A 14,678-nucleotide genomic window follows, 5' to 3' on the forward strand; every position below is an offset into this window, starting at 1 on the left:
AAAAAAAAAAAAGTCCTATTCCAAACAGCATGTACTCTTAGCCAAGTGAAAGGGAAATGTTCAGGTTTTGTTTTTTTCCCACCCATCCTGAGGCTTGAACTCGGCCTGGAGGCTGTCCCTCAGCTCTTCAGCTCAAGGCAAGCGCTCTACCACTTCAGCCATAGCGCCACTTCCAGTTTTCTGGTGGTTTCTTGGCGGACAGACTTTTCCTTGCCTGGGCTGGCTTTTAGCCGTAGTCCTCAGGTTTTAGCCTCCCGAGTAGCTAGGATTACAGATGTGAGCCACCAAAGCCTGGCATTTCTGGCTTTTTCAGTGATTAATTGGAGATAAAAGTCTCACTGACAGCCGGGCGCTGGTGGCTCACGCCTGTAATCCTAGCTACTCAGGAGGCTGAGATCTGAGGATCTCGGTTCAAAGCCAGCCCGGGCAGGAGAGACCGTGAGACTCCTATCTCCAATAAACCACCAGAAAACCGGAAGTGGCACTGTAGCTCAAGTGGTAGAGCGCTCGCCTTGAGCTGAAGAGCTGAGGGACAGCGCTCAGGCCCAGAGTTCAAGCCCCACGACCGACAAAAAAAAAAAAAAAAAAAAAAGTCTCACTGACTTTCCTGCCTGAGCTGGCTTTTGAACCGGGATCCTCAGATCTCAGCCTACTGAGTAGCTAAGATTACAGGCTTGAGCCGCTGGTGCCCAGCTGGGAATTTTTTTTGGGGGGGGGGTGGGGCGCGAGTATCAGGGCCTCATGCTTCCTTGGCTAAATCTAGAAGGTTATGGTTCAAAGCCAGTTCAAGCATAAAAGGCTGCCAGACTCCATCTCCAAAATAACAAAAAGTCAGGCTGGAGGTGTGGCTTAATCGGTAAAGCACTAATCCAAGGAACCAGCAAGCCTAGTGAGCTTAAGGCTCTGAATTCAAACATCAGTACTGCCAAAAAAAGAGAGGCCGTTCAGACAGTTGGTACTAAACTGGGCTCTCTTATGCCCAGTGTCTGCCTATTTCACAGTCCCTCAAATGGGTATTGGGAGTTCATGCTTAGCTGAACCTGAACTTTGTCCACAACACAAATTTAGAAAATAGATTTACAAGGATAGATCTTATTTAAAATAAGTGGGCCACTAAGAAAATTACCATTTTAACAGAAAAGTGTGTTGTAACCAAACTGATCTATGTTAGCAGGTTGTTTGGTATCATGATAAACAAGATGGGGGGATGGGGAGGTGCTGGTAGAACACTACCAGGTGCTTGTTCTGGGATTTAATTCCAACATAGAAAGGGAAACAAAAGAGGAAGGGGCTAGAATGTTTTCTAAATGTGTGTCCTGCTGACAATCTAAGATTCAATAGTGGCACAAGGCAGGCATCAGTGATTCATGCCTTTAAATCCTAGCTACTTAGGAGGCTGGGGGTTGAGGCTAGGAACAATATCATAATTAACCAGCAAGAAGCAGAAAGTGAAGGTGTGGCTCAAGTGCTAAGAGTGCCAGCTAGGAGTGAAAAAACCCAGTAGGAGCTCTAGAACCAACAGACACACACAAAGTGACTAGAATGTGTATACACCTTTTATTCTACAAAGAAACACTCCACCAAAAAAACAAAAACTACAACAAACTTTTTCATGTTACAAGGTAATAAAAAGAATTTAGTATAAACAATTGCTTAAATGTATGATGGGCTGAAAGTTAAAATACAGCTTAAAAATTATGTAGTTGGGAAATGCCATTCCACTGTCAGGTACAATCACAAAGGCCCAGCCAGAAGAGCTGGCACCAAGTCATGTGGTCAGGCTCAGCTCGCCTCCCACTTCCAGAGGTGGAGAATGTGATCATAAAAGGAGCAGGTGGCCAGGAAGTGGATGTCAAAATCATCCCCTTCGGACTGGAGGTCCGAGTCACAGATCTTGGCAGTAGTGTGATGCTGGCACCAGCTGCCACTTGAGTCCACTGTGTCCACTCTTTGCTCAAATGAGGACGTTAGTAGTCCGCTTGCAACCTTCCGGCTGCAGGCCTGGTCTGCCACCCTGGCTCCCGTGTCACATGGAGGAAAGGTGCAGGGTCTGGGCTGCATGGGTTGGAGGAGCGAGGACCAGTCAGCCCCATACACCAGTGAATTGGGCATCGTGTGAGACACCAACACTGTCACTTCCTGCTTCTCTTCTGGAGCAAGAGAAAGAACAAGAAACAGAAATCACTCCCAGTGACGGTCTCCATCCACCTCCAAAGGGAGCCTCACTCCAACAAGAACAGCTGCTCCCTCAGAAAAAGTTCACGGGGCAGCTAGCACATGTGCAGAAGAATCACTAGGACAAGGACATGTTTCTCACAACGTGTACCTCAGAGCAAAAGCTAGAGCTGTAGAAACAAATGGGGGGAGTATTTCTCCAAGCTGGAAAACTTGGCAAAATCTTCATAGGGAGATACACCTCAAAATTTGAAATTCTGAATGCCGTTTGGAGGGTGATAGCAGGGTCAGAAGGCAGCCTGAACAGCATTCCAGTGTGTAGCCACATGGCACTGCAACCAGTTGGGCAGGGCCAAAGCTGGAAAAAGCTCAAGAACTAGGAGGAAGTGAGCTGAGATGTCTGCTTGGAAGACTAGCAGCCATCCAGGCTTGAAGTGACCGCAGGGAGGGTCGTGGGCATGTGCAAGAAGCAAGGTAAAGATGCAGCCAGAGTTAAGACCAGGCTGAATCCCACAGAAGCTCAGAACTGAGGGTCTATTTTTTCTGTTGATTTGTTTTTTGTTTTGGTAACTGAGGTTTAGTGGCACTTGAGGCTTGTGCTTATTCAGCTTGCTGGCTCAGTTGGCTCTCTTACTTAATCCATGCGCCTAGCCCTGCTTTTTGCCAGTTATTTTGGTGACAGAGTCTAACAGACATTTCTACCCCAATTGGCCTCAACTGTGATTCTACAGCTCTCAATGTCCTGAATTGTAGAGCCTCATGATATTATAGGCGTGAGCAGGCTGAGATTTTGTTCTGCGTGGTGTAAGAAGCCACTGGAGGAGTCAGCACACGGCTGGCTTTTAACCAGTCACTGCTGCAAGTGACTTAACACCTGTAATCCTAGCTACTCAGGAGGCTAGTGCTTTACCACTGGAGCCACAGCTTTTTGGTGATTAAGTAGAAGCAAGTCTTATGGACTTTGCTGCCCCAGCTGGCTTCAAACCATAATCTTCAGCCTTTTCAGTAGCTAGGATTTGTGTGAGCCACCAATGCCTAGCTAAGACAGTAGATTTTTAAAACTGAGGTCTGATTCTGATACAGGGGCAGGGGGCAAGACATGGGTGTGGCCTGTAAGTGCAGGGAAGTTGGACAGACTTCCTGCCTAGAGGCCAGCTGTGCACCCCTACTCACCCAGGGCCCTCTGACAGTTGAGGATCTTGAAGCCACCATGCATGCAGGCTGCCAGGAGAAGATAGTGGTGGACTGGGTGCCACTTGAGCCTCCACACCCCACCCTGCACGGGCCTGTCAGCTAACGGCTGAGTCATGTTCCGAGTGTCCCACAGTAGAATGTGCTCATCATAGCTGGAACATCCAACCAGAGGTGTGCAGAAAAGTCAGTCAGTGCTCACTTCCTCAAGGCCCCTCAGTGGCAGGGAACACCTCCCAGGAACCCATCCCACTCACCCCTTGCAGACAATGGCCCCTCTTTCCAGACCCAGATACCTGTGCTATGGATTGAGAGCTACAAACAGAACATCAGAGTCCTTGTGGAGGGAAGGTGGCAGGATGTAAGGACTAGAGAACGCAGACTACAGGACTCACCTTCCTGTAGCCAGAATGTGCTCCTTGTGGGGGTTGCTCTGGATGCTGCACACACCCATGGAGTGTCTGCAGACAGAAGGTGGCACTGAGGGCAAGGTCCTGGGAAAGGAGCCAAGAGGGCCAAACCCAAGCCAAATACCTCTTGCTGATAAAGAGAGACGTGCCAGAAGTCCTGGTGTCCCAGACTCTGAGAAGACCATCATCCCCTCCTGTGTGGACACAGAGAAGCCATCACCAGTGGCAGTGATGACAGCATTGGCATTTCTCAGCATGTCCCATGTGCTTTCAGGAAAGGTCACTGCTGTGTCCTGTCTTCAGGTTGAGGTGGGCTTAGCGAGAGAGGAAATCGATGGGCTATGGCTGTGCCTGCAGTAATAAAAAGTGGTCCGGCATCAGCCTCCCTAATAAATCATAGACACTGCAGGTCACACCTGACCATGCTGCCTTCAAAGGGCCCCAGAGTCTGAGCCTCAGCTGCCCAGAGCCTGAGTGGCCATATCCCAAGATCCCTGCCCAGGAACAACATGAAGGAAGCAGTAGACATAGAACTCTAGAAGGTTCTGGAAGCTTGAAAACACTCCACTGGGCTATAAACATATATAACGGGGCTGGGAAGGTGGTTCAGTGGTAGAGTGCTTGCCTCGCAAGCATGAGGCCCTGAGTTCAATTCCTTAGCACCACATATGCAGAAAAAAAGCCAGAAGTGGCACTGTGGCTCAAGTGGTAGAGTGCTAGCCTTGAGCTGAAAAGCTGAGGGACAGCGCCCTAGAGTTCAGGCCCCACGACTGGCAAAAACAAAAACAAATATACCCTTTAAAGCCTTACAATAAAAGGCACCTCCCCCCTACACATTCATTTTAACTATAAAGCTTTTTTTTTTTTTTTTTTTTTTGGTCCGTAGTGGAGCTTGAACTCTGGGCCTGGGCGCTGTCCCTCAGCTTTTCAGCTCAAGGCAAGCGCTCTACCACTTGAGCTACAGCGCCACTTCCGGTTTTCTGGTGGTTTTATTGGAGATAGGAGTCTCACGGTCTCTCCTGCCCAGGCTGGCTTTGAACCACGATCCTCAGATCTCAGCCTCCTGTGTAGCTAGGATGACAGGCGTGAGCCACCAGCGCCCGGCCTACACATTCATTTTAGAGGAACTGAAGGATAATCACTAATTGGGTGCTTGGTATCCTGATAAACAACAGTCTTGGAAGAAACGCAACAGCAAGACATCCTGATGGGAGAAGAAAGGTTTAAGAAAAGGAAAGGCTTCAGAAAGCAGAGTGCTGGTGGCTTATGCCTATAACCCTAGCTACTAAGGAGGCTGAGATCTGAGGATTGGTGGTTCAAAGCCAGCCCTGGCAGAAAAGTCCCTATGAGACTTTTATCTCCAATTAATCATCAGAAAGCTGGATATGGCGCTGTGGCTCAAAGTGGTAGAGCACTAGCCTTGAGTAAAAGAGCTCAGAGACTGTGCCCTGGCCCTGAGTTCAAGCCCTACAACCACAACAACAACAAAGAAAAAGGCTTCAGTGCTGGGCACCAGTGGCTCACACCTGTAATCCTAGCTACTCAGAAGGCTGAGATATGAGGATCATGGTTCAAAGCCAGCCTGGGCAGCAAAGTCTGTGAGACTCTTATCTCCAGTAAACCACCAGAAAACCTTAAGTGGCACTGTGGCTCAAGTGGTAGGGCACTCACCTTGAGCTGAAGAGCTGAGGGACAGCGCCCAGGCTCAGAGTTCAAGTCCCACGACCGACAAAAAAAAAAAAAAAAAAAGCTTCAGAGTGGACCCACAAAAAGGCTGACAAAGGAAAATTTCCAAGGACTTTCTAATGTCACTACCACCCACAATCACCCATCTACTCACCCACCATACATCCTCTATTATCCACCATCTTCCATCCACCTGTCTACCATTCATCCATCACTCACTACCATCTGTCTACCCATCCAGTAGTATTTATCAAGTACACAGTGTGGACCCTGTAACAGCTACTTGGAAGGTGGAGATCAGGAAGACCATGGTTCAAGGCCAGCCTAGGCAAAAAGTTAGACTTGGGGCTGGGAAGGTGGCTCAGTGGTAGAGCACTTGCCTAGCATGCATGAAGCCCTGTGTTTGATTCCTCAGTACCACATACACACAAAAAGCCAGAACTGGTGCTGTGGCTCAAGTGGTAGAGTACTAGCCCTACCAAAAGAAGCTCAGGGAAAGTGCCCTGGCCCTGAATTCAAGCCTCAGGACTGGCACAAAAAAAAAAAAGCAAAGTTAGTGAGACTTCATCTCAACTAACGAGTTGGACATGGTGGTATGCAGCTATGATTGCAGTCTGGGCCAGCAGTCCCAGGTAAAAACATGAGACCTTATTGGAAAAATAAAGCTGTGGGCATGGCTCAAGTAGTGGCTTGCTAACAAGAACAAGATTCTGTGTTCCAAACACATCATTCTCTGCTTAATACCCAGAAGTAACTCCTTTTCACTATGAGTAGAAGCTAGCGTCGTTGGTGTAACCTGCAAGGCTCTGGGACCTGGACGTGTTGCCTCTGACCTCAACCCCTTCAACTCTCTGCTGAACATGCTAGCTGCCCTTCTACAGGACCAGGTCCCTTGTGCCTATGTAGACGCTGCCCACCAGCCTGGAACTGCAACAGGGTAATCACCACACCTACCCAGCATACCTCTTCTACCCTCTCTGTCCACCACTGCCACTTCTGACATACTGTATAACTTCCTCATTATACATTATGCCTCAGGCTTATTTTCCATCTCCCTCCAATTCAATATAAGCTCAGTGTGAGCCACCAGTGCCCGGCAGGGCTGAGACTCTCTCTTTAACCACCAAAGAGCTGTAAATGGCCTGGGAGCTGGTGGCTCACGCCTTTAATCCTAGCTACTCAGGAGGCTGAGATCTGAGGATCACGGTTCAAAGCCAGCCTGGACAAGAAAGTCTGTGAGTCTCTTATCTCCAATTAACCACCAGAAAATGGGAAGTGGCACTGTGGCTCAAGAGGTAGAGTGCTCGCCTTGAGCTGGAGAGTGCAGGGACAGTGCCCAGGCCCAGAGTTCAAACCCCACAACTGACAAAAAAACAAAAACTGGAAATGAAGCTGTGGCTCAAGTGGTAGAGCATTAACCTTGAATGAAAAAGCTCAGACAGCGCCACATCCTGAGTTCAAGCCCCAGGACCAGCGCGCGCACGTGCGCACACACACACACACACACACACGCACACACGCGCGCGCGCACGACCAGAAGCCTCTTGTTCTGGAATTTATCTACTCTAGTGTTGGGGGGAGGGGACAGGTTCGTTTCTTTATGCCAAACCAGGGCAGAACAGGCAGAATTTAGCAGCTCCTCTGTCCAGAGCACAGCCTGGCTCATGAGTCAGCTCTACCTGAGAGCAAAACTGCCCAAATGGCCAGTGCTGTCCATTTTTCATTTCCTTATCAGCATCCCCAAGTACAAACCATTCAAAAGACCAGGACATATCTATTTTGATGTGTCCTGTCCTTTTGGAAGAAAAGCTACATCCAGGAAGCCATCCACCTGCAATCTACTATGACCAAGTTGGGACAGAATGCAAGCCAGAACTCTACCCCAGAGCACTGTGGGTACACAGCAGCCCGCAGGGCGCTTGCTCCCTCCAACTCCAGCCAGCCTGCGGAAAGCCTGTGGTAACTTCCTGGAGAAGACACAGTTCTAGCCATGGCACACCCTCCATTGACAGTCACCCAAAATTACTGCCTTATCACCAGCCCACTTGTCGCCCTCTCCCCAAAGCCTTCCTCAATCAACAAAAAAGGTTTTCCTTTGAAGCGAGGCACTTATAGCTCAGGCCTCTAAGCCCCAGCTACTAAAGAGGCTGAGATCTAGAGAACAGAGGTTCAAAGCCAAACTAGGGGAAAAAACTGTGAAACTCTGTATCCAATTTGCCAGCCAAATGCCAGACTAGAAGCATGGGTCAAGTGATAGAATGCCAGTGAAAAAACAGAGAAAGGGCACAGACCCTGAGTTCAGGCCCCATCACCAGCACTACGCAAGAATGTCTTCCTCTGGAGACGTATGGCAAGGCCCCAATGTCCAGTGCAGGAGTGCTGACCTGAGTACACAATGTCGGTTTGCCAGTAATTGAAAGCAGCAACCCAGGCCTCAAAGTGATGTGCCTGCCAGGAGGCCACGCACTGCAGTCCAGACCCTGCCTCGTTCACCGTCAGGAGGTGCAGCTGCCCCTTGGAGTCACTGCTGATGATGTTCAAGGGCTGGTCACTGACCCTAGATGCAGGGAGCCAATGAAGAGCATATTAAACTACTCATTAGTAGAGTTTATTAAACTCAATGAAGAGCATATTAAACTCCTCTTTTTTTTTTTGGCCAGTCCTGGGGCTTCAACTCAAGGCCTGGGCACTGTCCCTGAGCTTCTTTTGCTCAAGGCTAGTGCTCTACCATCTGAGCCACAGTGCCACTTCTGGCCTTTTCTGTTTATGTGGTACTGAGGAATCAAACCCAGGGCTTCATGCATGCTAGGCAAGCACTCTACCACTGAGCCACACTCCCAGTGCCCATCCTCTCTGTTTTGGAGACCAGAGTGTCGGGGTCTAGTCTGTACAGTGAGGCTGGCAGCCTGGAACTTGGGATCCTGATTCCTTGGCTTCCCAAAACCTGGAATCACTGTGTATGTCACCACACTCAGGTCTCACTACCCTCTCCTGTTCCCAAACACGTCCTAGGAGAGACCCTTCACATTTGAGAGGTTTCACTGTTTATGTGGCAAAGGCCTAAACTATCATTTAGTTTGTCACAGAAATCGGTGTTAGCTTCTCTTGATAAAAACATTATCACGAAGCCGAAGCCGGGCGCTGGTGGCTCACGCCTGTAATCCTAGCTACTCAGGAGGCTGAGATCTGAGGATCACGGTTCAAAGCCAGCCCAGGCAGGAGAGACTGTGAGACTCCTATCTCCAATAAACCACCAGAAAACCGGAAGTGGCGCTGTAGCTCAAGTGGTAGAGCGCTCGCCTTGAGCTGAAGAGCTGAGGGACAGCGCCCAGGCCCAGAGTTCAAGCCCCACGACCAACAACAACAAAAAAAAAAAACATTATCACGGGCTGGGAAGGTGGCTCAGTGGTAGAGCGCTTGCCTTGCATGCCTGAGGCCCTGGGTTCAATTCCTCAGCACCACATAAGCAAAAAGAAAAAAGCCGGAAGTGGTCTGCAGCTCAAGTGGTAGAGCGCTAGCCTTGAGCTGAAGAGCTGAGGGAAAGCGCCCAGGCCCAGAGTTCAGGCATCATGACCGGACCCAAAAACAAAAACAAAAAAAAAACTATCACATTGATGGTGATATGCAAGGATTTTCTGTTAGGATCAGTGACAGTCCAAGTTTAAGGAATTAAGACTTGCAGAAAGAGGCTTTAGTTCTCTCTGGTGTGGAACCAAGAACTGGTCCTCAGGGCCCCTGACCACATCTGGCCTCGTTACCTTCCAGATTTCCCAGTAGACCAGTCCAGGGACAAAGACAAACCCTGCTCCTCCACAGTAAGGCTGGATATTGGCTGTAGGGTGTAACTGCTCTTCTGCTGGAGAGAAAGAGACACTTTGTCCAAGCAGCCCTCTGTTCCTCAGTTACTTTACACACAAGCAACGTGTGGCAGCTACTAACAAGCTTGTTTGTTTAGAGATAGAGCCTGGCTGTGCTACCCAGGCCAGTCTCGAATTTACATGCTCAAGAACACTTGTCACTTCAATCTCCGGAGTTACTGACACTGCCAGACATGTACCATTACACCTGGTTGGTGTTGGTTTGGGTTTGTTTGGGTTTTTTGTTGTTTTTTTGTGCATGCTAGGCAAGCAATCTGCCAAGGAGAGTACACCTGACACTAAACACCCTGTCCTGTCCCAGGCATTGAGTAGGATCTGAAGATGGACTGGCTCACACCTGAGGACTCTGCCACACACTTGACCTCTATACACCTACAACCTTTAACTACCGCTGCAGGCTCCGCCATTGAGGCCCACGGAGCCTCTGGGAAGCTTGGCTGTCCCAGAGTTGGGAACATGTGTTTTCTATTTCCAAAACCACACAGCCATTAAAATGCTACCTCTTAAAAACACCAAGCAAGAACTCAAAAGCTTGGTGTATAAGTTTATCAAGCCCTACTACCAAAACACATAGACTCACACTCCTTCTCTTATAAATTAAACAAAAAGATTTATGATTTTTTGTTGTTGTTTGCCAGTCTGGGGCTTGAACTCAAGGCCCGGGCACTGTCCCTGAGCTTCTTTTGCTTAAGGCTAGCACTCTACTACTTGAACCACAGTGCCACTTCTGGCCTTTTCTGTGTATGTGGTACTGAAGAATGGAACCCAGGGCTTCATGCATGCTAGGTAAACACTCTGCCACTAAGCCACCTTCCCAGCCCCAGATTTATGGAGTTTTATTACCTAAACAACCCAGAGAGCACTTGACTTGGAGAAAGGACCAAAGTCCTTGCTTGGGTATTTGTTTTCCTGTCTTAAAACCTGGTCCTTGGGTCCAATCTTCTGTAGACAGTCCTTTCCCCCATTTCTAGTACAAAGCTAACCTAAAGCAAGATACTTTCTACACAGGCTTTTAAGTGCCATGAATCAATGCCTGCTGGACCGATACTCTAGCCTCTGTGCATGTCCCTGCCTCCCTGTTAGGACAAGACCTGTGGAATGTTGATGTCAGCCCACTACAGCAGACTTCTGCAAACATAATAACCAGCTCTGCAAAAGCATTGTACAGGACCACTATAAAGCACTTTGGGGGCAGTGATCACACATAGGAAACGTTATGTTCTCTCAATACTCAAGAGAAGTAACATTTGCATCCAGGGAATTCACTGCTGTTCTTTTTTTTTTTTTTTTTGTCGGTTGTGGGGCCTGAACTCTGGGCCTGGGCGCTATCTCTCAGCTCTTCAGCTCAAGGCTAGCGCTCTACCACTTGAGCCACAGCACCATTTCCAACTTTTTCTGCTTATGTGGTGCTGAGGAATTGAATCCAGGGCTTCATGCATGGAAAGGCAAGCACTCTACCACTGAGCTACCTTCCCAGCCCCTTCACTGCTGTTCTTATCCCTAGCATCAACTCAGGTCATGCTTGCCCTACTTTTCTATACAATAGCAGTTTATTATGACAGCCCTTCCTCTCACCAGAACCCAGTATGATTTAAAACAGATTTCATGCTTTCTTAGAACCTTAAGACAATCCACTAGCTGGGTGCTGGTGGCTCACAACTGTAATCTTCACCTCTCAGGTGGCTGAGATCTGAAGATTGCGGTTCAAAGCCAGCCTAGGTAAGAAAGCCCGTGAGACTCTTATCTCCAATAAACCACCAGAAAACCAAAAGTGATGCTGTGGCTCAAGTGGCAGAGTCTTGCCTTGAGCTGAAGAGCCCAAGGTCTGCACCCAGGCCCAGAGTTCAAACCCCACGACTGACAAAAACAGATGTATCCGCTGTATCCACATACTCCCCTCCCCAATGCTCCCCACTCAGGTCTCTTCCCCGCCTGGCAGCCTTTCCATCATCACTGACCTCAGACCCCACCAGGCGAAGCAACTCTATAGACCCACTGGCATTGGCCACTCCTAGAAGAGCATGGCCTCCCACAGGAATGTGGCACCTGAGGAGAGAACCACATGTGAAGATACAGGACGCTCAGAAGAGCATTGTGCAGGCAGGTGATTTACTACTTAAGTCTCAGCACGAAAGCAGGTTGGAAACGATTTTGTTCCTAAACAATGTGTTCTCCAGCTTATGAAGTCAGAAGTAACATTTCCCAGACTGGTTTTGACTTTGGGCTGCGAAACTGACCAGGGAGATGTGCCCAAGTGACCAAGTGAAGTGCCCTCTGCCTGCCAGGAGATGGGTAGGGGGCTGGGAAGGAGGCTCAGTGGTAGAGTGCTTTTGTAGCATTCATGAAGCCCTGGGTTCCATTCCTCAGTACCACACACACAGAAAAAGACAGAAGGGGCACTGTGGCTCAAGTGGCAGATTGCTAGTCTTGAGCACAAGAAGCTCAGGGACAGAGCCCAGACCCTGAGTTCAAGCCCCAGGACTGGCCAAAAAAAAAAAAAGAAAAGAAAAGAAAAAGCAATAGATGGGTTGGAGAGAAAAGAGCAAGATCCAGAGATCAGTTATTGTCTGTCTCTTCAAGTCCTCAGGCAGGAGGCACACCTGGTTAATGAACAGAAAGCAGCTGGTGACAAATTCTGAAGTGGACTTAACCAAAATTGAAGTGGACTTAACCAAAATTGTACCATTTCATGTCCAGGATTGCGGAGGTATCTCTTCTCTGGACCTCAACCAGGGGCGTCCCAGAGCTGTCCTCATTGAAACTGTACAGGTAGAGGCAGCCTGAACGAACTTGAGGTCCACCCTACAAAACACAGACTCCATCACCCTACAGACCCCGGGCAGCTATGCACGGGCAAACTCAGGACGCAGATGTGGCCAAGACCGTCGGAGAGCCCTCAGCCTAGACTCAGAAGCCCTAAGCCGAGGAAAGGTCTCCTTCCTGGGGAGACCGCAGGGCTCGTAGATGGCTGCCAAGGCCCCACGGCCAGGGCAGCTGCTGGGAAGTGTGGGGCTGGCCGTGCTAGAGCAGGAGTCCCAGTTCCATGCTGGCTTGATCCTGACTCCTCCTTTGCCCTCACTCTTGAGCCCAGCCGTGGGACCGCCCCGCACTCCTCCTCCCCACACCCCCTCCCCACACCTGGCCCCCAGCCCCACAGGCAGGAGCCCCCCCCCACACACACACCTGGCCCCCCGGCCCCGCAGGCAGGACCCCTCCACACACACACACCTGGCCCCCGGCCCCGCAGGACCCCCCCCACACACACACACCTGGCCCCCGGCCCCGCAGACAGGACCCCCCCACACACACACACCTGGCCCCCGGCCCCGCAGGACCCCCCCCACACACACACCTGGCCCCCGGCCCCGCAGACAGGACCCCCACACACACACACACCTGGCCCCCGGCCCCGCAGACAGGACCCCCCACACACACACACCTGGCCCCCGGCCCCGCAGACAGGACCCCCCCACACACACACACTTGGCCCCCGGCCCCGCAGACAGGACCCCCCACACACACACACCTGGCCCCCGGCCCCGCAGACAGGACCCCCACACACACACACACCTGGCCCCCGGCCCCGCAGACAGGACCCCCCACACACACACACCTGGCCCCCGGCCCCGCAGACAGGACCCCCACACACACACACACTTGGCCCCCGGCCCCGCAGACAGGACCCCCCCCACACACACACCTGGCCCCCGGCCCCGCAGGACCCCCCACACACACACCTGGGCCCCAGCCCCGCAGGACCCCCCACACACACACCTGGGCCCCCGGCCCCGCAGACAGGACCCCCCACACACACACACACCTGGCCCCCGGCCCCGCAGGCAGGACCCCTCCACACACACACACCTGGCCCCCGGCCCCGCAGACAGAACCCCACACACACACACACACCTGGGCCCCGGCCCCGCAGACAGGACCCCACACACACACACACACCTGGCCCCCGGCCCCGCAGACAGGACCCCCACACACACACACACACCTGGCCCCCGGCCCCGCAGGACCCCCCCACACACACACCTGGGCCCCAGCCCTGCAGGACCCCCCACACACACACCTGGGCCCCCGGCCCCGCAGACAGGACCCCCCCCCACACACACACACCTGGCCCCAGGCCCCGCAGACAGGACCCCCCCACACACACACCTGGGCCCCCGGCCCCGCAGACAGGACCCCCCCCACACACACCTGGCCCCCAGCCCCGCAGGACCCCCCCCCACACACACACCTGGCCCCCTGCCCCGCAGACAGGACCCCCCCACACACACACCTGGGCCCCGGCCCCGCAGGACCCCCCCCACACACACACCTGGGCCCCCGGCCCCGCAGACAGGACCCCCCACACACACACCTGGGCCCCCGGCCCCGCAAGCAGGACCCCCCACACACACACACACCTGGGCCCCCGGCCCCGCAAGCAGGGCCTCCGGCCGGCACAGCTGGTAGGTCCCGCAGACCAGCAGGCGCTGGCAGCCGTCGAGCGGGCACCACTCCACGGCGTCCGCCGTGAGCTCGGTGTCCACCGCCTGCAGCGCCCGCACGCGGCCGCCCGCCATCCGCCCGGAAGGCCGCGCCCTCGCTCCGCCAGCCACCCCGGCCGCGCCCTCCCGGAACTGGGCGGGACTTCCGGCCGGCCGGCATCCCGGGCACCCCGCGCACGGGCCGCTTCCGGGCCGACGTGTCCCGCCCCCCCGGCGCGGCGGGGGCTTTGGGACCGCTCCGCCGAACTCCTCCTGCGCGCTGTCGGTGCCGGGGTCGGACCAGGCCCGGCGCCGCCTCGGCTTTCCGGTGGCTGGTCGGAGATCAGTCCGGGGACGGTCCTGCCCCGGCAGCCGGGGCGACAGGCGAGAGCCCCGCCGGGCTCCTAGTAACGAGGAACGGGGCCCCGCTCCGGAGCCTGAGGATCCCGGCTCCAAGACGTCGCGGGCACCGATAAACCCAAGAGAAAGGAAACGGGAGCCGGGCTCAGCGCCAGCCACACCGCAGCGGGCGCCGGTTCGAGGAGGGGCGCCGGGGCGCAGGCCGCCCAGGCCGCGTCCAACCCCTTGATGGGGGCGGGGGGAGGTAGGGATTGGAGCTTTGGCTCGTGTTAGAGCAAAAAGCAGCCCAGGCCATGCGTTCAAGACCCACACCAATGAGTGGGGAGGGAAATAGGACAGCCAGAGGCTAGACCGTGACAAATGGAAAGCCTGACCTACAAGCCCTGGAGCTAACAGTATTCATTACCTTACTCATGTAAGCGGAATCCCTCTGTATGGTCACACACACACACGGCTGAGGTGTCGGAAAGGTCCTTGCATCTGTGCAGTCACACACACAC

General features: G+C 52.8%; 1 protein-coding gene across 7 annotated transcripts; it reads right to left on the reverse strand.

Annotated features, from left to right (window-relative positions):
* Positions 1-1,538: 1,538 nt before the first annotated feature.
* Positions 1,539-14,678, reverse strand: Dph7 (diphthamide biosynthesis 7). Of its 7 annotated transcripts, none has more exons than XM_070015186.1 (9): positions 14,585-14,678; positions 12,024-12,142; positions 11,299-11,386; positions 9,221-9,318; positions 7,847-8,019; positions 3,901-3,970; positions 3,762-3,827; positions 3,349-3,521; positions 1,539-2,150 (listed from the first exon to the last, which is right to left on the reverse strand). In XM_070015186.1, exons 1-9 carry the CDS (start codon positions 14,591-14,593, stop codon positions 1,783-1,785), a joined length of 1,164 nt encoding a protein of 387 aa, XP_069871287.1. In that variant the 5' UTR covers positions 14,594-14,678; the 3' UTR covers positions 1,539-1,782. The 7 variants fall into 7 exon arrangements, with proteins under 7 accessions (XP_069871287.1, XP_069871286.1, XP_069871284.1 ...); XM_070015185.1 differs by lacking the exon at positions 14,585-14,678 and adding an exon at positions 13,756-13,940 and having other exon boundaries at positions 9,221-9,315; XM_070015183.1 differs by lacking the exon at positions 14,585-14,678 and adding an exon at positions 13,756-13,940.

Source organism: Dipodomys merriami, unplaced genomic scaffold (genome assembly GCF_024711535.1).
Source record: "Dipodomys merriami isolate MVZ:Mamm:240054 unplaced genomic scaffold, mDipMer1.0.p SCAF_11, whole genome shotgun sequence".
Lineage (NCBI taxonomy): Eukaryota > Metazoa > Chordata > Mammalia > Rodentia > Heteromyidae > Dipodomys > Dipodomys merriami.